Here is a 27,587-nt window from a genome sequence, read left to right on the forward strand (position 1 = left end):
CCTCAGCCACACAGGTAGGTCCTCTCGCAGGCAAAGTTTCGCTTACTATTTCATCCATTTCTACGTCGTGTGGTGCTGCTGAGGGATGCCTTCATGTGGAGGCACTGACATAACTAAGCGACTCCACTGCACGCGTATATAAACGTTCCACAGCTTCCTCCCTATCCCCCTAAAAGGATACTGGAGGGATGATGGAGGAGGGCAACTTCAGTTTTCAGTACACTGGGTTTATATTCAGATGGACCTGGGGTTACCACTACTACTACTACTACTACCACTGCCACTACTACTACGCATCACTCTCAACTGCTGCCTAATATTTCTAATCTGTATCCTCTTCCTTTAATTCTCTTCCTCATTACATAATTCTACTCTCATTCTCCTTGCATCTCTTCCTTCTTTCCCTTTATCTCTATCTCCCTCTCTGTTCCCTCTCTCTTCCTAACTTGGTGCTTCCCTTGTTAGTTGCGCATGCGTACTTTTCTGCCATTACGTTTTGAGACAGTCGACGAACTTACTGAAAAAATTCTCCGGTAACTTACCATGTATGTGTATGCCTGTTACGTTGATCACTGCACCATAAATAAAGGTCTTTACACAACATACGAAATACAACACAATATATGAAATACAGCACAATATAAGAAACTCTCCGGTTAGAAATATTTATCTTAGGAAAGGATAAAGCTCATTTCGTCATAAACCAGTTTCGTAACTCCAATACCTGGCTATGTTTCCACGTAGGCCAGGCACCACGTGAAGGCGTCACTCTCCAGCACCGTAAATAACATGAACGTGTCCTCGGTAGGCATAAAGTGACAAGGAAAATTGATGTGTCATAAGCAAGCGTAAAATGGAAGTGAAGAGGTGGTAGAAGGCTTCCTGAATCGAGAAGACGGCGTTTCTCGAATCCTATTTTTGTTGCTGATGCGTACTGTTCGAGGAAGATAGTTCAGCCCTAGTAGTCTGTCATGCATCATAAATAAATACAGAAAGTTCATCAACATGCCTGATATTCAGCAAAATTGTTCGACGATGACGCTGAACCACTGAAACACAAACACAGACAGCGACTAACTGGGCAGGGGATCGCGTTCGAGTGTGATGTGAGAGGCAAGTTCAAAACACTGTAAAGGTACAGTAATTATCTGAACACCATAATGATATTCTAAGTAAAACCATGGAGGTATGAATAATTATTTGTCTTCAGTTTGCTACAGTCTTCAAAACAACACAAAACTAACAGCCGTTTTTAAGTCGCTGGATTTTAACACGGATTATTAAGAACTTCAACCTCAGACCCAGGGAAACATTCAGATGCAAGGATGAACGACAATTAGCATCCTGTCTGGCACGTTTAGGCTTCCTGGGTTTATTTAATGAGCGACCAGAAGTATGGTTGTTTGAATGTGTCGGCAACAAATATAAAATGAAACAAGTAAAGTAAAAAATGAACAGGCGCCTTAGTCAGGTCGTTCTTTAATGGGGCAAAAATAATTCAATATAATGGAATCTTAGTATAGCACTCTTAAAAAAAAAAAAGTACTATACCTTGAATAATGTAGTACCGGTAGTAGGTGTGTGTGTGTGTGTGTGTGTGTGTGTGTGTGTGTGTGTGTGAAAATTATGGATAGTATTAGTGAATCTCACATTAAGAGATATTAGTCTCCCCTTCAGTGCATATTCTGAATCTAGCATCAGTCCCTCAAGGTGGATTAAACTTCGGATCAAGGACAGGAATCGTTTTGTTTCGTTTTTAAAGGCTCCAACATGCTTGCATGCGTCGGCCTTGATCACCTAATGGAGGCTCTCCATGCTGCACGATCCATGGCAGCCTCCCTGTTCAGTCCCTTAACCCTGAGGTCACTTAATGACCTCGTCCCACGTCTTTCTCGGTCTGCCCCTCGCAACCCCACCCCCAATATTAACACTTCTCACCTTCTGCACCGAATTATCATTCCCCATCCTCTCCACATGTCCAAACCATCTCAATCTACCTCTCCTCATCACAACACCAATACACTCCAGTTCCATCCTACCTCTCAACTCTTCCATCGTAAACCCAGCTTCCCCAGGCCTTCCACACAGGGACGCACTGCACATCCACCTAAACATTGTCATTTCTGTACCTTTGAGCCTGCGAATATCCTCTTCCTTTACTGCCCAGGTCTCACTACCATACAACATCATACTCCTAACACATGCTGCATACAAAAACCCCTTAGCACGTAGGGAGTGTCCTCTCAATGTCAGGAGAGGCAACACCTCCCTGAACTTGTTCCAGCCACTTCTCAACCTAGCCACAGGGCTAGCTCCAGCCCCACCTCCAGCACACAACATGTCTCCCAAATAACAAAACTCTTCCACACACTCAAGAGACTCACCAGCAAGTTCAATTCTTTCACGCCTGACAATCTCCACCTGCTCTCCCCAACACGCCGCACACATAAAATCAACATTATCTCGCAGTCTACCTCTAATACCACTATTCTCTTGTGCACCCATTTATCACAAACACTGCACAAGATGGAATTACTTCTCACGCCCTTGTGGCAAACTGCACATGGCCACTCTCCCTCGTCTTTGACAGTACAGCCACTAAGCCTAAATATCATCACTTTTGTTTTATCTGCATTAACTTTTAAGCCCTTGTGCCCCATACTATCTCTCCACTTCCTAAATCTTTCTTCCGACTCCCTTTCGTTCTCTGCAATCAACACCAAATCATCAGCATACAACATCTCCCATGGAAGTCCGTTTCTGAAGTCAAGAGGGCTTCAAGTACCATAATAAACAACATGGGACTCAAAACTGACCCCTGATGCACACCAGCGTTCACGGAAAACTCATCACTGATATCTCCATTCACTCTTATCTGGGTGCGAGCACCCACATAAATAGCCATAACCACCCTAACCAGCCACTCCTCCAAGCCAAGCTTGTTCACTGCCCACTTCCCCACCTCTCTAGGGACTCTGTCAAAGGCCTTTAAAAAAAAAAAAAAAAAAAAAAAAAAAAAAAAATACTGATCCCTTTTCTTCCCAATATATTTATCCTGTAGCTGTCGAACAATGAATATGGCATCAGTGGTTTCCCTGCCTGGCATAAACCCAAACTGCATCTCATCAGTATTCAGTCTTTCTCTAAGCATACCTTCTAGAACTCTCTCCATTGCCTTCATTATCTGATCTAAAAGCTTAATACTTCTACAATTTCCTCTTTCCAGGGCATCACCCTTCCCTTTGTACACATTTACAATTCCACTCTTCAGCCAGTCATCTGGGACAACACATTCATATATAATCATATTTATCAGTTCAGTGAATAACCTCACCCCTATATCTCCTGAGGCCTTCAACATTTCGGCAGTCAACCCAGACACACCTGCTACCTTCCCCACCTTCATCCTGACTATTGCCTCACTCACAGTAGCAGCACCAATCAGAGGCCATGGGCCAAACACTGGATCAGCTGGCCCCAAACATTCCCTGTCCCAGTCAAACTCCTCATTCAACAACCGGCTATAACTCTCCATGCATCTTTAGTATGCCCACTGTTCACCACTACCCTTCCTTCATCATTCTTCACACACTGCTCACCTATAATAACCCGATTATCTCTTTTCATCTGATTTGCCACCTTAAATATCATATTTTTCCTTTCTCCATGATTTAGGTTATCAACCAACAGTCTCTGTGACTCAGACCGCTCTGTATACCTCTCTTCCAGCCCTATGCTTGGCAGCCAAGTACTCGTATTCCTCCTTGTTACCACCCTTCTTCCATTCCCGGAATGGTTAAAAAAAAAAAAATCGTTCAAAATATTGGTAATCTCGTGATCTTGTTTTAGCCCCATTGCTGATTCTGGAGGGACGCCTTCATGTGGTGGCACTGATATAACAAGGTGGGGGAGATGTCCTGGTATACAAACGCCCCCCTCAACTCCCCCCCCCTCCCCTCATTATCCCCCTGAAAGGAGGATAGTGGCCTGCAAAAGAAGGACATCTTTGGCCTACAGTCCACCGGGATCACGTTCAAATGAGACTGAGGTGAAACTGCTTACCACTACCACTACTACTACTGCTGCTGTTACTATTACTCTTGTTATGAACAGTAGTAGTAGTAGTAGTAGTAGTACATGAAACGATTAACATATAGCCCAGATCTCTATTTCTAGATGCAGATAACCAACGTAAGGACAATATAAAACCAAGTAATACGGTTCATATTTATTTGCGTTTACACAGGAATATACAGAGACTTAACATCTATATGGTCTTAGTGTATGGCAAATTCATATGTTTGTCAAGTCAGTTTGTTCAGTCAGTCGTATATAAGTATGTTGAATGATAATGTATACACTGATTTCTTTGTCCTAAATCTATCCAAGGCATTGTTTATATGGGCCGGATTTTGAGTGACTTGAGAGTTCGCACAGCCTCTTCCTTGGCAATTTATTTTGTATATTACATATTTGTCTCTTGTTGGTTACTGATGCATGCTTCAGTCATATTAATGCGACATGTAATGCATACAGGATAATATCAAGGTCTGTTTATCTACCTATCGCCAGACGCCTTCATCCCGTAAGGATTGGCCACAGACAAATTTTCCTCCACGCGTCGCTCAGTCCTCTGCCATTTGTCTGCCCTCCCTCAAAGTCACCTCCCTGTCTCATATATCTTTCCACTCCATCCCTCCATCTAAAAATCTAACAAATATGAAGGCGCAATATGCAGAAAAAATCGCAAAAATGGAAGCGCTGCGAACTCTCCCACTCCAACATAAACACGGCTCCATAACACACGCCCTTACTGTCATGGCAATAATCTGTCCTGGAGTGAACTAATCTATACACAAGCTAGACAGAGCACTTATTCACAAGGAAATTTGTACAGGAAGCGCCTTACCCTATTGCACTGTGGGTAGAAACGTATGATCCACTGTCTCAGAATAATACTAAGTTGTGCGTTCTGAATCTCATAATATCTACTACGTAATCCTCATCTGTCTGAATAACTACCAATCGTGTAACGAGGGTGAAGTTACAAGAGAGTTACAAGACAAAGTTATAAGACAAAGTTACAAGACAAAGTTATTACAAGACAGATTTACAAGACAAAGTTACTACAAAACAGATATACAAGACAAAGTTACAAGACAAAGTTACAAGATTTACAAGACAAAGTTACTACAAGACAGATTTACAAGACAAAGTTACAAGACAAAGTTACAAAACTAAGATACAACAAGACAAGCTCAACAACAAGAAACCTTTTACATGAAACTGACAACCTCAAACGTCCTACACATCACGTAAAAAAATTGCATCAAACTCCCTACACAATACACACGACGCTGAGTAAATGACACAAAAATACTTACACGAAACTTACAATCTGTTCCTTATATTACGGAACTTTGCAAATAATACATTATCTGATTCAAAGTAGCCGACGATTACATACAAGACTGAAATAAAGCAACACGAAAATATGCAGTACATACACGAAGCTTGCAAAATCGCAGACTATGTTACGGAACTTTGCAAATCGTAGCGCATCGTACATCAACATCGAATAACGAAGAAATATAACATCAAATCGAACAGCGAACCTACAACTCACATGTGAAAACGATTTATCTGTAACTCAGTGCTAATGGCAAGACTTAGTACTGGCAGAAACTAAAAAAAAAAAATGAAAATAAAAAATAAGATAAAAAATAAAATTTACACATGCACTTTTTGAACTAGTTGATGCAAAGTGATCCTAACCCACAGAGAAATTAGCCTATTGAATTATGGGTCCACTTCTAGGTAGTACAGGAAGCTTCGTAACGTCTCCTCTTTAGCTATTTATTTTGTAAATTCACACCTTAGCATTCTTTAGTGTGGTTTTTAAATCGTGTTGATACCGGCATAGTTTGCATCATAAAGGCGACTACTGAGGTGTAAAATGCAGAATAAATTTCTAAGGAAGATGTGCTCCTACATCTCCAAATCCACCTAGAATTTGGCGCCATATTTGTGGATTCTACAAAATTTAGTATTAACATATTTACAGGAATTTGGGCAGACGTATTATTTATCATGTGGTATTTATGGCATTGGTGCTGGAGAAGGACCCCTTCATGTGGTGGCACCTCTATGACCGAGGAATGGAACTGCCTGGTTACATAAACGTCCCTCAATCCCCTCCCTATCCCCCTCCCAAAAGGAGGATGGTGGACTGCGGAAAAGGGATGATTTTAGCCTGCAGTCCACCGCAGTCCACTGGGTTCATGTTTAGATGAGTGTGGGGTTGTAGCTATTATCACTATTCCCTTCACTGCAGTGACCTATTATTTATCCTACGCTTGCTACCTCCAAACGATTTTTTTGGAGAGATTTTTCAAGCTAACAGTTCTCCAAAAGTTGAACAAAATTGCATGAAGGTAATCAAAAAATAGAAAAATAATCAATGTGCTGAAAGGGATATCATTAGCAATTATTATTATTATGTTATCGATCAGGCAGCCATTTTTCTAACAACCGTTTTTTTTTTTTTAATTCACTTTACAGGTCTTCTCTGTGCTGTTCAACAAAACAAGGACAGTGGAAGAGGGTATAAGGAAGGCACTGTATACAACACAGACCTCGACTTACGGATTACAAAATGAACTATGTACATATGGCATTAGTCTTAGAAAAGAAACATTATCTAAGAACTGTTAGCAGCTGGGTCGTAGATGATGTAGTATGCCTGGGTACTCTGCCAACCTTGCTTACTCAGTGTTATTACTTGGAAGAAGAAGGTGATCGAATATGTCCGAGAACTCTTCCAACCTTGCTCATTCATTGTTATTACTCGGAAGAAGAAGATGGGGGTATGCCTGACAGAGCTTCTACCCTTGCTCATTCAGTGTTTTTACTTGGAAGAAGCAGAAGAAGGGTTGGTTTTCCGTCTATCAGCTCCACGAGGATCACTAAAACAGACAACTTCGGCACTTGAGACAATGAGATAATCTTTAATTTATTCAGTGGCCTAGTTCTATAATGGAAATATTGACAACAAGATGGATGCCCTTTCGACACGTAGAGAAATTCATGAAGGGTAGACAAGGGAATCATTAAATTTCTTGTTTGCATTCACTATTTGATTTAAAATTGTTACCGTCCAGGAGGTATTCACAAACTAACTTACGATCAATACTGTATCGTAAGAGTTGTTTCTGTAGGATGGGCAAGGAAAGGAGAGCTCAGAATCTTTCCATGTACTGTATATTCCTATAGAAACAAGTCTGTCCCACGATTCCCTCTCGCTGATTGATATTTACTTTCTTAATCCTGTCTGATGGCATGAAAGTCTATAAAATTCAGATATCGAACAGTGAATATGAACTTATTTATCCAAGTGCATTAAATTCTGTGAAAGATCACTTTGTTTTGAGTTTAGAGGAGCAAGGGATGACAGTAAAGGAAGACTGCCTTGATCTGAGGATGGAGGAGCAATAAAGTCCATTTGCTCTGAGTTTAAAGGAGCATTGAAAGCCAGACTGTTTCGTTAAATTCAATGATCAAGCAAAGTTAGTATAAAGAAGTTTGCTCTGAGAGTGGAAAAGCAAAAAAGCTGGTGGGTTTAGTTTAATCGAGCATAAAAGTCTTCTGAGAATTTCGAAGAGGAACCAGGCAGCTGCATCATCCACGGCCTGGTCTGATATGATGCAGTGTAGGTCCTGAGGGACGTTGTCTTCATGGGTAGTCGCTGGTGTGTCCATACTCTAGCTACAGGGATACCATGTAGTTTACACCTTACAAAAGAAGTATCGCGCTCCTGAGGTCTGTATGATATATATATATAAATCAAACAATTCTTTAGATATAGATGCACCTGTAATTTTCTGGAAGGCAGGTGTTCACTTAGGGTACCGGGCAGTTGTATTCACCTGAGGGAAATTCCTGCTTTATTTATGTTAAACTTATCGCAATTTAACCCTTTTGAATTCAGGTACATGATGAAGTATTTTATTCCGGCAATCACCAGACGAGTTTTAAATTTAAGACAAATTTCTGCCTTCCAGAATATTAATTATGTGACTCAGGTTGTACAGTTTCCCACCATTTTGTATAATTTCTAGTGAACACCAAGTGCAATATATGAATTATACCACAGGGTATTCCATAAAAGAAACATGCTTCGTCTAGTGTTTCAAAATGTTAGGCGTAAGCGATACTTCATATAAGTGCTATATAGTTGGCTCAGAGGCTTTGGGAAACATGAGAACTTTGTCTCTACTAAATACAGCTTGGATCTGACAGTACTGCAAAAAAATCTTCCTCCGAAACGCATGCATTATATGCAGTATGGGTGATTGATGTGGCTATAATGTGTATCTGGGAGGAGGATTTTAAGTTAGAAGATCCATTCTCAGGCCTTATACTTGTAAATACAGTATCTCCGAATTAATTGAGCCAAATGTACATCATAGATTTTGAGTTCCAAATATATTTTTTTCCTGTAGCATTTGTTGGTGGGAAAGGACCTACAGTTTAGTCTGATCCTTGCGGTATGATGCCCTCTTATTTTGGTTTACTCCTGCTTCCTCCAGACGATTTTATTCAGCTTGGAAATGGTTTCTTGTACTTAGAGAGAGGTTTAATGAAGTCTAAGGTGCTGGGAAGGGACGCCTTCATGTGGTGGCACTGATATAACTGGATTGTTGAACTGCCGCGTTGTACAAACATAACTTCTTCACTGCCCCCCAAAAGGAGAATGGTGGACTGTGCAGAAGGGGGATTAAGCCTGCAGTCCACTGAGTTCACGTCCAGATGAATCAACGATTGCAACTACTATCGTCACTACTACTATTACTGGTACTACTACTGGTACTGCTGCTGCTACTACGTTTACCCCTTTGCCAGGTGTCACCTCCTAAACTGAGTAAAATCGTCTGGTGGCTGCAAGAATGAACGAAAATCGGAACGTCGTAGTGCTGTAAGGGGTTAATGCTCTTTGAATGAGTATGACCGAGGTATTCTGGGTGGCGTAGAAGGCTTCGTAGCTCCTCTTCCTTAGCGATTTATCTTGCATATTGCACATATCGTAGTTTGCATCAAAATACGAGAGAACATTGAGGTGTAATATGCGGAACAAATCTCTAGGGAGGAGGACGATCTATTTGGCACATCACACTCGTTTGCATCAATAAACATGCAAGAGGACATTGAAGTGTCATGTGCGGTATAAATCGCTACGGAAAAGGCGTTACGACATATCCCCAAACCACACGGATGACGACCCCACGACCGAGGTATTCTGCGGCGTGGTTAGTGAGGCTAGTCGACGTGCAAGCTCTTTTTGTGTGCTTGGTCCTCGCCCTCTCTCACAGCGGAGCCGTTTGCTGTGCCTGCTGCCTCTGTGGGGACGTTGAGGGTATTGCAGAAGACGGGGTAGGCGATGGGCTTCTTCTCCTGTGCGAGGAGGAAATTATATTTAATAAGATGCTAAGTTGTATAAGTGGATGCATTTTCTTTTTTGACAGTGTAGAAATAGAAATAAATATTGTTTTGACAGTGTTGTACTAGGGAAATTGTACAAATATTTCTTATCTTGTTAAGAGGATGAAAGATGTTTCTTTACAGGCGAGAAAACGAAAAACGTGATGATGATGATGATGATGATGATGATGATGATGATATAAGGGACAAATGAATTTTTTCTGAAAGAGAAGAGAGTGTAACCGAGTAATTAGGTAAATACGAGTATGTATTGTTTTACAGAGGCGCTGTTGAATGTTTTAGTGGGTAAACAATGTATCCTTTCTGGGAGTGAAAAAAAAAAATGTAGAGTAAATGTAAACAAAATTTAGTGTATTAAAAGGTAAATGTGTCTTCTCCTAGGCTACCCAGAAAACGTGGGCTGCTCAGAAAACAGAATTTGTGATGTACGCTGTGGGAGGGAGATTTAAATGTAGTGATGGGTGATTTGTATGAGTGAATATATATTGTTTTTTGACAGTGTACAGGAGCTGCTTGTGTTAAATGTCTTTTTGTTGTTTGCGGTATGACAGAAAACGAGGGCTTCAGGGAGGGGGAGAAATAAAGATAGTAACATGTAAATATGGATATGTTTATTGAGATGGTATGATGTATGTTTTCTAACGTGTAAAAATGTATCTGGTAGTGTGAGAGGGAGGAATGAAATGTAGCTGAAGGTAAATATGTTGTTTTTGATATGAAAGAATATATGATGTTGTAGTAGGTATATGTATTGCTTTGGTATGGAAGGAAATGTGATGTACTAGATATATGTATTGTTTTGATATAGAAGAAAATGTAATATTTTACAGGTTATATATATATATATATATATATATATATATATATATATATATATATATATATATATATATATATATGTATGTGTGTATTGTTTTGCTTTAGAAGAAAGTGTGATGTTATACTAGGAAAATGTAGTCCTTTCTGACAGGGAAAAATGTAACAATGCAAGTGTAGCTGGTCTGACGACACACTCTTCACTTCAACTTGGCCCTCATGAATGCTAATGTGCAACAAGAGATTAACAACTGTAGTTTATGATGGTTGCTTCTGAAATGTACTGAAAAACCTGAAACGGAATATCATAGAAGTTAGTTGGGTGCTGTACGTTATTATAGAAAGCCTTATAGGAGTTATGTTAGGATCAGAGCAGTTAGTAACAAAATGTACGTTGTTTAAAGAATCTTAGAACCTTTAAGTAGGGATTATTTTATAAGGAGAGAGGGAGAGAGATAGAGAGAGAGCTGGTACTTTCTATTATAATAAAGAGCCTTCATTCTTTCCTCTTTCTTCTGCCCGCGGGTGACTTGACACTCCCTCTTTTGTCTTTCTTTCCTTCATTCTTTCCTCTTTCTTCTGCCCATGGGTTGCACTACACTGAGTGACAAGTCAAATGGTTTCCTGTACACCAGGAAACCATTTACTACGCTAGGTGGTCACCACATAACCAAATTATGGCGCCTTGTGGTTTTAGTGGGTAATTAAGGTGCTCCAATCGGATTTAGCCTGTGTAGGTTTCCATCCAAGGGGTGGTTGGGGTTCATCGCTCAAGTAATGCCACTCAGGAATGAGTGAGGTTGTTCACTCTCATGTTAAATGTCAGGATCAGCTTGCCTAGCCCCGGGTTCCTACGTTCCTTATGGGGCAACATAGGACTGGATGGATGGATGGAAAATAACTGGAAATAACATAGCTCGTAAGTGATTAAATAAGTAATATTTTCACCTTTAACTCTCTCACGGTCCGGACAATTCTAGTATCTACTCCAGCTAATGCCAGACTGTGCTGAATATCTGAGTGTGTCGCAAGAGCCAGAGAGTGAGTCATAGGAGCTTGAAAGGTAGTCATAGGAGCCTGTAAGTGAGTCATGGGAGCCTGTAAGTGAGTCATGGGAGCCTGTAAGTGAGTCATGGGAGCCTGTAAGTGAGTCACAGGAGCATGAGAGTGAGTCATAGGAGCCTGAGAGTGAGTCATGGAAGCCTGAGAGTGAGTCATGGGAGCCTGAGAGTGTTAATATTACCTGAGAGGACGCCCGCTTGAGGTACGCCTTGATGTAGAAGTCTGTGAAGAGGAGCTGGAAGATGGCGGCCATAACCAGGATTATTCTCATCAGAGGCAGACCCGCCTTGCAACCCAGGAAGATGCTCTGTAAAAATAATAATAATAATAATAATAATAATAATAATAATAATAACAGTAATAATAATAACAGTAATAATAATAATAATAATAATAATAATAATCATAATAATAATAATAATAATAATAAAAACAATAATACGTACGAAGAGGGCGTGGACGAACATGGTGACGAACTGTGCCATCTGCAACTTGGTCAGGTACTTCTTCCACCACAGGTACGGCCTCACGCGGGGTCCCATGGCGGCCAGCAGGTAATACAGGTACATTACGGTGTGCACGAAGCAGTTCAGGAACCCGAAGAAGGTCGTCTGCCCGCCTGCAAGGGGAAGTAACGGGTCAGCAGTTTGGTTGGGTAGAAAGGTGGGCGTTGGGATCTCTGGTTTGGTTTGGTTAGATGTGGTTGCCTGGGAAGTAGATACAGAGATAAAAGGAGAAAAAGGGAGGGACAGTTTAGTGGCTGGTTATATCTGTCTATCTACCTATCTATCTGTCTGTCTATGTATATTGTTTTAATTTAATCTTGCTATCACCAGACGAAGGTATTCAACTATACTGTGTTCACTTTAAATAGGCGTAAAATTGCCATCTCTCCATCTTGAATGCTGAGCTGTAACAAGAGATTAAAGCTAGAATATGGTGCTAGTCACGAGGAAGTGCTACATAAGAGGGTACAGGGCCCTGGTAATGCCATACTCTGCCACTGATCTACAAGATGAACTGAGGGAAGGAAATTTAGGCCAAGTTAAAGTGAAATGAGTCTAGAGAAGGTGTTAAAATAGGCAACCCCACACTCCACCAGCGCTATTGAAAGTGATGGTGAGGCAGAGACAGTGGTTTACATGACTGATAGATTCTGGTTTAGTCCCCATCCTCCTGTTCCCCCCCCCCAACCTCTCTCTCTCTCGTTTCTTCCTCTCATCTTTTACTGCCTGCTTACTCCATCCCCTTCTTCCTTCTCTTTCCTCCTCCCTCGCCTCCACTCCTCTCTCTCAACATTCCTTCCCTTCTACTTTTTCTGTAACTCTTTCTTTCTTCCTCTCTCTCTTTCCCCTTCTCCTTTCCTACGTCATTCTCTCTCATTTCTCCCCCTTGCTTCCGTTCTCTCCATCCCTCCACCTTTTCCCTCCACTCCTTCTCCCCTTCCTCTTCCCGTCTCTCTCCCCCTCTCTCCCTCCCCCACGTCTCCCCCCTCCGTTTCTCCCCTTCTCCTCCTTTCCTCCACCAACAAAAACTTACCTGCCTACCTTCACTCTACTTGCCGTTCCCCTCCTGACCCACTCCCCCACTTCCTCCCCCTCCCCCCTCCCCGCCCCCTATCTTCCTTACCCCTCACATCTCTCCCCACACTTCCTCACCTACCCCTCACCCACCTTCCCTTACTTTTAACTTCTCCCCCCTCCCTTAACTCTTCTCACCTCCCCCTCCACTACCTTATACCCTCACCTTACTCCCCCCCCTCTCTCTCTCTCTCTCTATCTATCTATCTATCTATCTATCTATCTACCTGTCTATCTACCTATCTTCCCCTCATGCTCTGTTTCATTCACCATCCTCCATTCATTTAATCATCTCCTTCCTCTTCCACTGTCACTACTTTTACTTCCTCCACCTCTCTCTCTCTCTCTCTCTCTCTCTCTCTCTTTCCCGTCCTCGTCCCCTTAGCGGCCTTTTGGGGTCTATATGATTATGTCTTTAATTAGTATTCCTTGTGCAAGACCTTTGTAATAAATGCTAAGTCGAAATAGGCTGACTACTTCCAGCTTTACTCCCACACACACACACACACACACACACACACACACACACACACACACACACACACACACACACACACACACACACACACACACACACACACACACACACACACACACACACACACACACACACACACACACACATTGGCTGTCTGTTTTTTGCATATCTATCCACCTGTCTGTGTCTCTATATATTATCAATTTATCTATCTATGTCGACTACTCAGCAGTTCTAGTTCTCATTGTTTTCACATTTTCTCTCTCTCTCTCTCTCTCTCTCTCTCTCACACACACACACACACACACACACACACACATACAGCCAGAGTCAATCACTTTATCTTTTTCTTTGACTACAGAGTCCTCTTTTTCTCTCACTTTCACACACACCCTCTCTCAAACTTGATACCCCCATCTTCCTTCCTCTTCTCTCCCTCCCTCTCTTTACAGATTTACCTCCCTTCCTCTCCCTCTTCTTAATCCTCTTTCCCCTCTTCTCTTCCCGTCTCCCTTCCCCTCCTCCTCCTCCTCCTCCTCTCCCCCTTTTCCTCCCTTCCTCCTCCACTTCCCTCTACTTCTTCTTTCCCTCAACCCTACCTCTATCCACTTTCCCCTCTTCCTTTTCATTTCTCCTTCCTTTCCTACCTTATGCTATTCCATCCCCACCCCATAACCTTCTTTCCTTCCCTTACTGTTCAACCGTTTCTTTTTCCTCCTTCCTACTTCCTCATCTCTTTTTCTCCCTCCATTCCCCTTTCCGTTCTCCCTTTCTTCCCTCCCAGCCCCTCTCCTTTACCCTTCCCCTTCCCTCTCCCCACTACCCTAGCCTATCATTTTACCCTCTCAGCCTCCAAGGAAAGGAAATACAGGTTACAAGTGACCATATATAGGCCACACATCTCATTCATCTCCCCCTCCCCTCCCCACCCCGTCTCCCCATCCCTTTTACTTCCCACATCCACCCCAACCCCCTTCCCATCTTCCTCCCTCTCCCTTCCTCGTCCCACTCCTCTCTCTTCTCCATTCTTCTCTGTGTGTGTGTCTGTCTCTCTGCCCACTCCTCTCTTCCTCCCTCCACCTTACCTTACATCACCCCACCTTCCAACCACCCTCTCCTTCCACCCCATCCCATCCCACTCCACCCCATCCCTTAACCTCTCAGCTCCAAATATAAAGAAGATTCCAGCACCACTGACCGAATGTAGATCACACCTTCCATTCATTTCCCACCCAACGCATCCTCTCTATTAGTGAGGTGAGGGTCAAGGATGTGATGCTGCTCTGTATAGCCAAGGGGGGTTGACACTGGTAGGAGAGATACAAGACACAGATGGTTAGGTGAGGTTAGGTGAGGCTAGGAGGAAGGACAGATACAAGACACAGATGATTAGATTAGGTTAGGCTAGGTTAGGAAAGCAGGGCAGATGTAAGGCACAGATGGTTCAGTTTGGTTAGGTTAGGTGAGGCTAGGAGGAAGGCAGGGGAGATGTAAGGCACAGATGGTCAAGTTACGTGGGGTTAGGTGAGGTTTGGAGGAAGGTCGACAGATAAAAGGCAACTACTCTGAAGCAGAAGATAGTGGTAGTATCTGGTTGTGTGGTGAAGGAGGGTAGGTCAGATACAGGGCGACAGCAGAAGGACGGAAGAAACGGTAGCAGACAGTGATATGGTCTAGAAAATCGGAGTATCTGCCTTACTGATCCTCGTGCAGTCGATAGGCGTGGATACAGCTCTCCTTCTTCCTTATCGTCTACTTCCTTATACTATGGGAAGCCAGGCAGGTCATTGAAACCCTCCGCTGCACTAGGGTCAGAGGAGAAAGGTGCGTCTCATTGCGTTACGTCACCCCCTCCCAAGTCTCCTCACGTCTCTCTCTCTCTCTCTCTCTCTCTCACACACACACACACACACACACACACACACACACACACACACACACACACATCTCACTCTCACTCCCAAACTCTTCTCCTCATACATACTCACTCTCATCGCCTCCTGTTCACTCTGCCTTTGACTTACTCCGCGTTAGGTCACTCCGGCTGGCTCACTTTCCCTCACTCACACTTACTCTCTCACTTCATTACGTCACTCACTCTCATTTACGCTCTCACTTCTACCCATGCATTTTGCGTTACCTTACTCATTCACTTTCACACACTCTCACTCATTCATAATCACACTGGCTCTGCCACTCACCCTTACTCAAGTCACTCACTCTGCGTTACATCACAGCAGCTCTTCTCACTCACTCACTCTCTCTCTCTCTCTCTCTCTCTCTCTCTCTCTCACACACACACACACACACACACACACACTCGCTCACTCACTCATTCCGCATTACATCACCGCACCTCTTCTCACGCACCTCTGTTCATTCTTGCCTTTCACTCTTGGATTAATATGAGTGACGTAAATCTGACACAAATACCTGACATTCTTTATAACCTAGCGTATATTGTCTTCACCTACTTCACTCACTCTATCGTTAGGTCTCTCTATGTATTTCTGTCTCTGTCACTCTGTCTCTCTCTTTGTGATTGTCTCTTCCTCTTGGTATATGTATGTATGTACCTGTCTAGTTATCAATCCATCTATCTATCTCTGTTTCTTTTCCACTCAAGCAAACCATATAGTCTAGATTTGTAACAATGGATATCTCCCTTTCTGTACCTCCTGGATTTCCTCTCAAAGCGCCAAAAGAAACCTTCCTTTAATTATGTGGATTATAGTTATCTTACTTAGTTATTCTCAGGTTTTCACGTACGCAATTTCTGACCTGGAATAGCCTTTTACCCTCCATCTCCTCTACCTACGCCCTCTCAGCTTCCATACGCACAAATACACAGATGCACAAGTTCTGAATAAAACTTGCGTAACTTTCTGTCTGTATTTTTCCTTCAGTTGTTTACAGATGTCTTGAGGTGTCGCTGTGTAAAGTAAATGTCTTGGAGTTTTCTTGAGTAAAATAGGGTAAATAAGGAGTCATTCAACGCCTGTGGGTTAAACAGAGTTTGTTTTTAAACCCTGAAACCTTACGAGTTTTCACAGTGGTGAGTTTAATTAGCTATCATTAACTAAGAGAGAACGATGATGATGATGACGATGATGTGTGATGCCCTACCAATATATCCATTTCTTTACCTTTACTCAAGATAGGTCGCTGATCATGATGATGATGATGATGATAATAATGATGATGATGCCCCACCGGTACATGGCTACATGCGTCTCCTTAGCCTCAGTCAGCTACACTCAGCGCCTTGACCGTGTCCCCAGAATCTCTCTCTCTCTCTCTCTCTCTCAGGGACATCTAGTTTCTTCACAGTCGTCGTTAACACCCACTCCATCGGAACTTAATTAACCTTAAGATTATGATTATACGTCTGAGTCACCTGTCCTTCATTCGTTCCTACTGTAATCTTATTTTTTTTGGTGTTTTGTGGATGAGAAATTAAATATCGTAGAATATCTTTTTCTTCTCTCTCTCTCTCTCTCTCTCTTAGCTTTCCTTAATGCTGATTTTTTTTTTTTCAATAACTGCCGAGACTTTAATCATTCGTCTTAGTCCCTTGTCATTTGTTCACTTCTGCTGAAACTTATTATTATTATTTTTTGTGTGTGTTTGGTTAAATGGATGAAAAATTAAGTTTCGACTACAAGTTTTAAAATCTCCCTCAATGAAGACTTCGATTGTTTTTTGATCCTGCCGAGACTCTGATCAAATATCTGATTCACTTTTCCTTCGTTCGCGTCTGTTTTACCTTCAATTTTTAGTGATTTTATGTATAAGCAGGTGGGCCTCAACGAACACCTTCTCATTAACAAGGTGTATGGGTAAGTTCAATGAAAAACCGCTTTATTATCCACTCGTAGTTTTTGTAAGCAAGATCGTATCCATATTCAAAGTAGTCGACAGTCCCAAGCTTCTCCACGGTTTTCTTTTTTTTTTTTTTTTTTTTTTTTATCCATAAGATGTCGTCCATTATTTTATCAGCAACGAATGTAGCTATCATACCCGAATATCAGCCTAACTTATTGTCACCGTGAAACTGAGCATGCTTTTTATCAGCTACAGATAGGACTGCACAGTCTTTACCAGGAGAAAAAGTATATAACCTCAAAAACAAAAATAGAGACGAATTATATCCCAGCATCAATTGATCACCCAAAAAATCGAGTGAAATTTCAATGTAAAAAGAACATATGGTATATGGTTATCAGCAAGAATTCTATCGTCACCCGAAAAAAACAAAAACAAAAAAAAACGAACAGAGTACAACCGAATAACATGATCAGCAACAAATCGTACACATCCTTATCAGCAAAAAACATAAACAAATAAATAAAAAAAACAAATAACAAAAATATGGAGGTCAGCAGCACCCAGTTACGAGCCAGAGAGCAAAAAATAATACATAATTTTATCAGCAAAAAATACATTGGCGAATGAAACCGGTACATAAATTATTCCCTATCTGCCGATTAACAAACTACAAGAGGTCACTGCATTGGTGGATCATACGAAAGGTTAAGGCCTGACCCAATGAGCCTCTGGAGGGTGGGGGAGGGGTGGGGGTGAGCGGGGTGAGGAAGGTGAGGGGGGGTGAGGGGGGAGAGGCCGAATACCACTCAAGGCCTCGGTGAAAGGGGACGATGTGAAGTTGAATGTAAGAGTGACGAAAGTGAAGGAATAAAGGAAGGAAGAGGCCTCGATTTGTTTGTGGCCACCCCTTAAAAGATCAAGGCGTCTGGCTATAGATCGATGGATAGATAGGCAGACAGGCAGATACTTAAATAGAAAGATAGGTAAACAGATATATAGATAGATATAAACAGAAAGATAATAGAGATGACTATGAAGTGAAAGAATGAAGGAGAGGTGAATGGATAAGAGTACGAACTGAATAGAGGATAACAATAAAAGTCTTGGTAAAAAGAGAATATAAGGTTATACAGAAGCAGAATGTAGGAAGAATGAAAAAAATGGGAAGGAAAAGAGAGAGAGAAACAACAATACGGTGGCCGAAGATGAGAGGAAAGCAAGGCAAGAGAGACCTGATTTTGGCCACGGAAACTTGAGTATAGGAAGTGAAGGAATGAAGGAAAGGAGAACAGATAAAAACAAAGAAATGAATGAATGAAGAAGAACATGATAGAGAACAAGAAGCCTGAATGAAAACATCGATCTATAGACGTGAACAGGAAGATAAGACCAAGGAGAGGGGAAGGGCAGGAGTTTTGGAGGAGAGAGGTCAGTGAACTTACTGTATTTTGCCTGATATACGAGAAAATAGTTCTGGAGAGACTATGCTAGACAAGTGGAGATGGAAAACAGAGGGAGAGATGCAGTTTAGAGGGCGAAATATACAGGAGGAGTGATAAACAGATGGGCAATACGGTACCACTGGGCATTTTTTGTGTCAGGCGGATGTTGTTGTGGTGGGAGTGTGTCACCTGCGCGTGGGATGTGCGCGTGAGAATTCTGGCTTGGAAGCGAGCAACAAATCGATTACCACTACCACTACTACTACTACTACTACTATTACTACTGCCACCATCATCACTACTACTACTAGCAATAATCATAATCATAATAATAATAATAATAATAATAATGATAATAATAATAATAATGATAATAATAACGATAATAATAATAATAATAATAATAATAATGATAATAATAATAATAATGATAATAATAACGATAATAATAATAATAATAATAATAATAATAATAATAATAATAAACCTTAGATTTTGTCTGTCGATTGCATGTACGGCACTAAGACTTTTTTTTTTTTTTAAGATTCCAATCTCCTCTTAGAACACAACTCACAACCATCAAATTTACAACTCAAGTCCCTATTTCAGCCCTAGGTGCGAATATACTTTTATTATTATTATTATTATTATTATTATTATTATTTGCAGAATCCTAAACTTCCCCAGATCACAACACAATCATTAAATTTTCAAATCAAGTCCCTATTTCAACTCCTGGTACGAAGCAACTGTGACGTATGATCGGAAAGGAGGATGACTATGTAAATACCGGACTGCACACACCTCGTCTCCTTACACTCCCCAAAACAGACCAAACCGGATCATGTAATGAGTTGAGGGAGAGAGAAAGTTCTGGGTTCGGGCACAGTGAAAGTGCTCGAAGAAAATGGGTTGAGCGAGATTTTGTTGGGGGGACTATGGCAAGAATGATGGCAAGTGGAATCTCTCGCTCTCTCTCTCTCTCTCTCTCTGTCAGACAGACATATGACGCTATTTTTTGTGCCTATTTAGCTTAATTTAACCTCAAACTAAGCAGCTGTGGGTAATATTGGGGCATTGACCTACGTGTAGTTGATAGCTCTTCTCCATCCACCACAAGTGTCTATCCTCCTTTCATTTCAGATTGGCCCAGAATTGCCACCTGTTCCTTTTGAATGCTGATCTGTAGCAAGAATTAACTCTAGACTATGGCGCAAGTCATGAAGAAGTGCTGCGGAAAGGATGCATGGCCGTAGTATTGTCTTACTTCACCACTGAGGAAGGGGAAGTAAGCTAAAAAAAAAGACGAAAATCTGGGCCAAGTTAAGGTGAAAGAATGATGTTTTTCTATGAGTGTGTGTGTGTGTGTGTGTGTGTGTGTGTGCGTTGGTCACTGGATGGTATGCAAGGAGCGAGGAAGTGAAAAAGAGAGAGAGAGAGAGAGAGAGAGAGAGAGAGAGAGAGAGAGAGAGAGAGAGAGAGAGAGAGAGAGAGAGAGAGAGAGATTAATCGCTATTTCATGCAACACGGGAAAGGCAGAGAAGAGCTGATGGATGGGGGAAGGGAAAAGGGGGGGAGGGTGTGAGGGAGGGGGGCATGGAAGGGAAGGAGGGGGAAAATAAAGAAGTGGGAGAGAGAGAGAGAGAGAGAGAGAGAGAGAGAGAGAGAGAGAGAGAGAGAGAGAGAGAGAGAGAGAGAGAGAGAGAGAGAAAGAGAGAGAGAAGGGGAGTGGGGGAGGGGAGAAAAGAAAAGGGAAAAGATGCCGAAGTGAAGGAATGACGCGCACAAATGAAGGGTCATTATACTCACACACCATCGCATTGCACCAACTTTGGTACTAACTGAAACTATCTACACATCATCACCATCATCTTCATCATCATCATCATCATCATCATCATCATCATCACCATCATCATCATCATCATCATCATCATCACCATCATCATCATCATCATCATCATCATCATCACCATCATCATCATCATTATCATCACCACCATCATCATCATCACCCCAGACTGAACTCGCTTTTGATATGAAACTCTTTATTGACCGAAACTGTTTTTTATTTATTTCCACACACAAGGCCTTTCCCAAATTAATAAGATCGTTTAAAGTTAGCAAAATAAGAGGAAAAGATACGTAATGTACTGAAATAATTAAATGATGTATGAGAGAGCCGAATGTTTGAAATACCATGACAGAAAATGCTAAAAAAAAAAGCATTACAAAGTGAAAGTAGAACGCGCATAATACCAAAATTTAGCGTTCGTAATACCAGCATACGACACTTATCATACCAGAATCAGACCTTTATAATACCAGCCTGGGACGCTTATAATACCAGTTTAGAATTTTTACTTATTTTTTTTTTCATTTTTCCTTCGGGCAGCCAAAAATCAGACGTCGTTAATACCAAAAGTATGGTTGGATTTGGTACTAGAGGATGCTTATGCTGCCAAATTAGGACGTTCGTATTACCAAAAACCGGATGCTGTTGCTACCAAAAATTAAAAAAAAGAGGTTAATGGATCAGGTTTGAAGTCTAAGGTTCTGAGGTTGGTAGGTTTTATCCCTTCATTCCGATGACGCGTTTTTATTTTTTCTTTCTACCTGCATACGATTTTACAGATACTACTTCTACCACTACTATTACTACTACTACTACTACTACTACTACTACTATTATTATTATTATTATTATTGTTTTTATTATTATTTTTCAGGTGAGGGGTGTTAATGAAGGCTATATCTAAACCCCATTCTCCCTTCCCCCAAGTACGAAAATTTTCTCGTAAGTGAGGAAAATCGTCTTAAGGTCGCAAAACTGACACTGAGAGAGAGAGAGAGACAGAGACAGAGAGACAGTCAGACAGACAGCAATAGGAAGCAGGCATCTATGGCAAACCTGACAGACGTAGACAGAAGGGTATGATTAGTCAGTGGGGGACAGAAGAGCAGGTAGAGAGACGCGGAGAAAAAAAGCGCAGAAAAAAATAATAAAAAACAAAAGTAATTATAGAAAACTGAACATCTATGAGCGAATTGGTGGTCAGGTATGATACGCTGTCTGCTGTCTGAAAGGCCGCGGGTTCGATTCGAGACTATGAGAGGAGAACAGTGTGATGATCCAAATTTCTAGACAGTCCTAGTATAGATTCAGTATGGACGGCTGGTGTTAGTGTTCAAGTGGTGACGTGTGAAGATGTATGGCGTGTTGAGGGGTCTGTTGGGCCTCAGGAACGGGCTTTCAAGTCTATGTCCAGAACAGGATAGAAAAAATCAACAGCTGGAACTTATAAAATGGTGGACGAGAGACCTGATGGTGCGCGCACATACACACACACACACACACACACACACACACACACACACACACACACACACACACACGGCGGCAACTTTTTTCCATGGCTGATACTTTCTCCCTTGACCTAGCCTCACCCCCCTTCCCCTCCCCTCCCCTAACTCCTCACTTCTCTCTCTCTCTCTCTCTCTCTCTCTCTCTCTCTCTCATTGGCTCTCATTGGTTCTCCTCTTCCTTCCTCATTCTTAACCCCCTTTCAAGTCTTTCATCCGCTCTCTCTCTCTCTCTCTCGCTCTCTCTCTCTCTCTCTCTCTCTCTCTCTCTCTCTCTCTCAGTTCCTTCTCTTCTCCCCAGATATCCTTTTCCCATTTCCTCCTTCATTTTCTATCTCCTCTTCCTTTTCCCTCATCATCATCATCATCATCATCATCACCACTACCACCACCAACACCATTATGAACAAATGTCTCCTTCTTTCTCTGTTTCTCTCCCTTCCTCCTCACTTTCCCTCCCTCCCAGTTCAGCCACCCCCTCCCTACCTCTTCGCATCTGATCTTCCTCCTCCCCTCCCCTCCCTTCCTTCTTTTAACTCTCCCTTTCTTGCCTCCCCCCTCCCTCACCCCCTTCCCCTCCCCCTCCCCCTATACAGCCTTTTTTCCAAACTCTCCCTTTCTTTTTCTCTCCTTACCTCTGTCTGTCTCTGTCTGTCTGTCTGTGTGTGTTTGCCTATGTGTCTGTCTGTCTATGTCTTTCTCTCTTTCTGTCCATCTATATATTTGTCTCTCTTTAGCTATCATTCTATTTTTCCATCCATACATCCATCCATCCATCCATCTCTCTCTCTCTCCCTCTCTCTCTCTGTATCTATCTATCTATCTGTCTACCTATCTATCTATCTATCTACCTACCTATCTATCTTTCTACCCATCTATTTCCATCCCAAAACCTTTCGTATATACAGAGCAAATCTTTTTCCCTATTATCCAGCTCGGATCATCTAGAAAGGGATGGCAAGGTCTGTGTGCTCTGTGTATCTCTCCCATTTTTCCTATCCCGCCAGCCTCCCACACTCATTCCTCCCTTTCACTCACTTCCCCACCTGTTGCCCTTTCACCTCCCGCCCCCCCTGCCCTTCCCTCCTCTCTGCCCTCCCCTCCCCCCTTTATATCCCTCCTCTTCCTCCCCACACATTCCTCTTCTCATTTTTTCCCCCTTGTCTGTCCAAGTTTACTTCCCACAACTCCATTTACCTCTCTCTCTCTCTCTCTCTGATTTTTCTTTTATAACCGTTTTCCTTTTCTTTTCGTTTACTATATCCTTCGTTCTACCTAAGTAACTATTTCTTGCGTCTCTCTTCGTACATTTCACACCCCTCTACTCCGTCCCATTATAATGTACAATCGCTAACAATAATCCCTGTGCACGCCTGGGATACCGAACAAAATAAGACAGAAATTTCAGTCTATTTTATGTTTCGTCTGCGTTTACTTTCTCGTCACCTCATTAAGTTTCCCATTAATTTATATTCCTACCCTTTGCCCTTCCATCCTCTATTGACAGTTCCCCGCCAGCTTATAACTCCCTGCCCCTCCAACGCCCCCTTTGTCCAGTTCCGTCAGGTGAAAATAGTATACAGTAGCCTCGAGTCAGTGTGCGTTTGCCATCGATTAACCCCTTGGTGCTGGAGATGATGCCTTCACGTGATGGCATCGATAGAAATGGGTGGCTCAAGTGTCTGTTTATACAAATGTCCTACACCTACTTCCCTATCTCCTAAAAGGATGATGGTGGGCTGTAGGAAAAGGCAACTTAGGTCTGCAGACCAGTTGGTTCATATTTCGGATGAACCTTGGGGTGAAATAACAACCAATTACTACTGATACTAAAATACTACAGTAATCCCCTAAGCTCCTCCCCCTCCCCTCCTTCCCAAAACAGGCGTATCATCCCTATGTATTTACCTGCTTCATGCCGCAGTCCGTACCAGATCCCGATGGGCATGAGGGCGTGGTGGGTGACGTGCAGCAGCGAGATGTGGCTGTACTTCTTGTTCAGCACGAAGAAGATCTACACAGGGTGGGGTATAGAAGAGGGGAAGACACGAGGAACAACATGAACCAACGTATATAATGGACAGGGTGGCACAAAAAATCACAGATACGCTCGTGGTTTAGGTAGAGCAACTTTTGTGCCACCGGGTATAATGGGCGAGAATAATGATCTAGGAATAATGCTTTCATGCAAACATCATTCCTAAAAATGGTAAACATTAATTTTAAGTAACCGGCCGCTTTTCAAGTGAAGCCTAATATTTCTGGCGCATTTTGGTGTGTTTTTTCTTTTCCTCGGGAAATCATCGTTTCGAAGAAATGACGGTTAGACTTTATATATATATATATATATATATATATATATATATATATATATATATATATATATATATATATATATATATATATATATATATATATATATATATATATATGAAAATGAGATCCTTCGGACATACCCTTGGCTTCCTTTGCACTTAACCTTGGCATCCTTCGGACCTAACCTGGGCATCCTTCTGCAGGGGCAGAGACAGTAAATGCCACTCAGCCCATACCAAACAAACCCAACTTATCACCATACCAAACAGACCAATCCTTAGCCACCTTCACACCTAACCTTGGCACATTTTTTTTTCTTCGTCACTTGCTAAGAAGGAAAGACTTCCCGGGAATGTTAAAAGTTAGCTGAACGCGTATCAAGAGCTGAATGATGAAAAATTTACTTCCTATAAATAACGGCCGGTTTTTTTTTAAACGGATCTTATCCCTAAAATGACAAATACCAATTATTATCACACAATACATTATCTGATGATTTTGTGTCCACTGCTAAAAGTACCCTGAACAATTTTACTGGTGGATCTGGTCTTCTTAGTTAGATAAATGGATGCTAATGGAGAATAGCAGATGCGCATGTACCTTAAAAATAAGCTTAAAATTACTGGCTATATTGAGCAAGCAAATTCCACAAATGTATTTATTGGCAAGAGACATATAAATAAGATATGAGTAAGACTACACAACTACTGATATTCAATACGATAGTGCTAGTGACTATGCTACTGTGCCCCACTTACGTCCCAGTGAACACTATGACACTATAGCGATACAGAGCTACACATGTCAAGCCACTCACTGTATCCAGGAAGTCAATGAATTTGGAGACGTTGTACCAGACGGCAACGTGGAGCATCTGTAAAAAAATAAAAAAAAAAATAAAAGAGGCACAGGTTAGATTCTTTCCCTTTCACCCCGCCAACTCCAGTGTCTTTTTGTAACCTTACTACCAATAGATTAACAATAAAATACGATGCTAGTCACGACGAAGTGCTATGGAAAGAATGCAGAGTTGTAGTTCAGTCTACCACCAAATTACGAGGAATTAGCAGAAAAACGACAGAATTCTGGGCCAAGTTAGAGTAAGAAGAGTATAGTCCCGATATTTAAGGCGATGGTGAATTATTACAACACACACAGAAAAATTAAACTCTTGATAATAAACAGGCTTAATCATTACTAATAAAATTCAGAAAAAAGAAAAAAGTTAACTTCCTGATGCAAATAAGATGTATAAGACCCTGAGTGACTTTGACTTTGCTTGACCTAGGGCAAACATTGGACTAACCCATTTATCTATCTGACCCGCATTAGGCTAACCTCTTTATCTATCTGCCTGGTATTTGGCTCTCTATTTATCTATCTGTGTATCTACTCCCTGACGTCATAACCCGCCGTGTATGTGGAGGCTGATAGGGAGAAAATAATGAAAAATAAAAACAATAATCCTCCACGTAGCCATGCCCCAATTTAAGTGTTGATTTCTGTTCTATGTCATCCCAACTTCCTGTTTATGCTTGTTGGTCTAGTTTTGCTCTCTCTCTCTCTCTCTCTCTCTCTCTCTCTCTCTCATCGTCTGGAAGTAGCAAAAATGATGTTAAAAAGAGCCTCACGTGTTTGAAGGGGTTAAATAACATGGTATATAATTATTTTTTTTTTGGCCATTCAGTTACATACACGGTGATTTAAGGACACTCATTACTGCAGTTATATCCTATAGTTGGTTTGTTTTCATCTGGCGGAACTGGGTCACTCTCCACAACACTGATACCACGGCTTGTATTTTTCACTGTTAAGGAAGCTCCCTAACACCATATCTTTACTGATTTATTTTTGGAGGCGGCTGGCAAATATCGCTTTGTAGGTAATTTATTCAGGGTATGGTAATATTAGAATTTTTTAAAGTAACGCAGCAGAGGACGGCAAGGTGTAATAAGGAAAATAAATCACCTAGGAAGAGGTGTTGGGGAGCTTCCATACGTGACGAGAATGCTGGCCCAGGTTGCGGTTTCATGAAATTCGATGAGCCTTAGTTATGAGGTGCGAATAAATCTCCTTGGTTGCTAATCAAATCGACCCTCAAGTCTAACTACGCTAGGCCATCAACTGAGCTGAAAGGCGTCAGGGATCTTGGCCAGGGGTGGGAGTGTCAAGGGAATATTCACAATCTTTTTTATGTTTTTTATAAGGAAAGGAAACTGCAAATTCTTCCTATACCTCATGTCCCTCATAAATAAATACATGATAAATAAATAAATAAATAAAAAGGTAAATACTGGTTATGGGAGAAACATCATCGTCAGGTTATGTACAGGGTGGTTCATACATAACGCTCCCCTTCCACTCCGCAGGGCGATTTCTTGTGTGTTGCGGGCACGGCTCAGTCAGCGTTATCAATGCCTACCCTACACCCTTTACTTATTTTCTATCCCACTGCTATACCCGCGCCCACTCCAGCAGACTAAGCCGTTCCCGCAAGGCAAAGATAGCCAGGTTAGTTTTAAGTGTAACGCTATTTATGGGCCGCCCTGTATTTTTATTAACAGGAAGGACAAGGGAAAGGAGTATACAATATCCAATGGTTCTAGTTCTTCCTGGATTTAAAAAAAAAGTAAGTTATGGCAGAGAATCGATCGTAAATGTGCGCCCTGAATCCCACCCCGGGGCAGGAGTGGGACGCCTTCATGTGGTGGCACTGGTAGAGGTGGTCGGCTCAACTGCCTGGGTGCAGAGACATTCCCTTATCTTTATCCAGCGAAAGGAGGATGGTGGGCAGTCGGAGAAGGGAAACTTAAGCCTGCAGTCCACCGGGTTCACGTTACAGATGAACCTAGGGCTACAACAAACAAGAATATTCCCACCTCAGTTTAGAGAAGAGGCGTTATACTCAGTGCCCCATCCACTCGGCCACGGACCTTTGTTTCCAGCTCTTCGTGCCTGCTGTCTAGGGTACTGATGGATATAAACACTTGCTCTCTCGTCCTCGCCTTGTATTTCACGGTCTACCACTCCTGTCAATTTCACTCCTTTTCACAAATTCGAAGTCTCATGCATGTGTCTTTTTTTTTTCAGTGTTCGCTGTCTCCCTTTCCTCCTCCTCCTGCTCCTCATCTTCCTCCTGCTTTTCCTCCTCCTACTCCTCCTCCTCCTCCTCCTCTCATCCACCTCGCTGATAAACATAACACG

General features: G+C 41.9%; 1 protein-coding gene across 1 annotated transcript in view; it reads right to left on the bottom strand.

The window, feature by feature from the left end:
• Positions 1-9,315: 9,315 nt before the first annotated feature.
• The window catches only part of LOC145397882 (very long chain fatty acid elongase AAEL008004-like), a 27,498-nt gene continuing 9,226 nt past the window's right edge, over positions 9,316-27,587 (bottom strand). Inside the window, exons 3-7 of the mRNA XM_080270916.1 lie at positions 25,201-25,257; positions 23,976-24,081; positions 11,823-11,995; positions 11,558-11,683; positions 9,316-9,450 (exon numbers count right to left, since the gene is read on the bottom strand). Coding sequence (XP_080127042.1) covers positions 9,316-9,450; positions 11,558-11,683; positions 11,823-11,995; positions 23,976-24,081; positions 25,201-25,257 — 597 coding nt within the window. The remainder of the gene's footprint in view (positions 9,451-11,557; positions 11,684-11,822; positions 11,996-23,975; positions 24,082-25,200; positions 25,258-27,587) is intronic.

This window comes from Coenobita brevimanus, chromosome 43, assembly GCF_032717465.1.
Source record: "Coenobita brevimanus isolate Jiangsu-jjx chromosome 43, ASM3271746v2, whole genome shotgun sequence".
In the NCBI taxonomy this organism is placed as follows: Eukaryota; Metazoa; Arthropoda; class Malacostraca; order Decapoda; family Coenobitidae; genus Coenobita; species Coenobita brevimanus.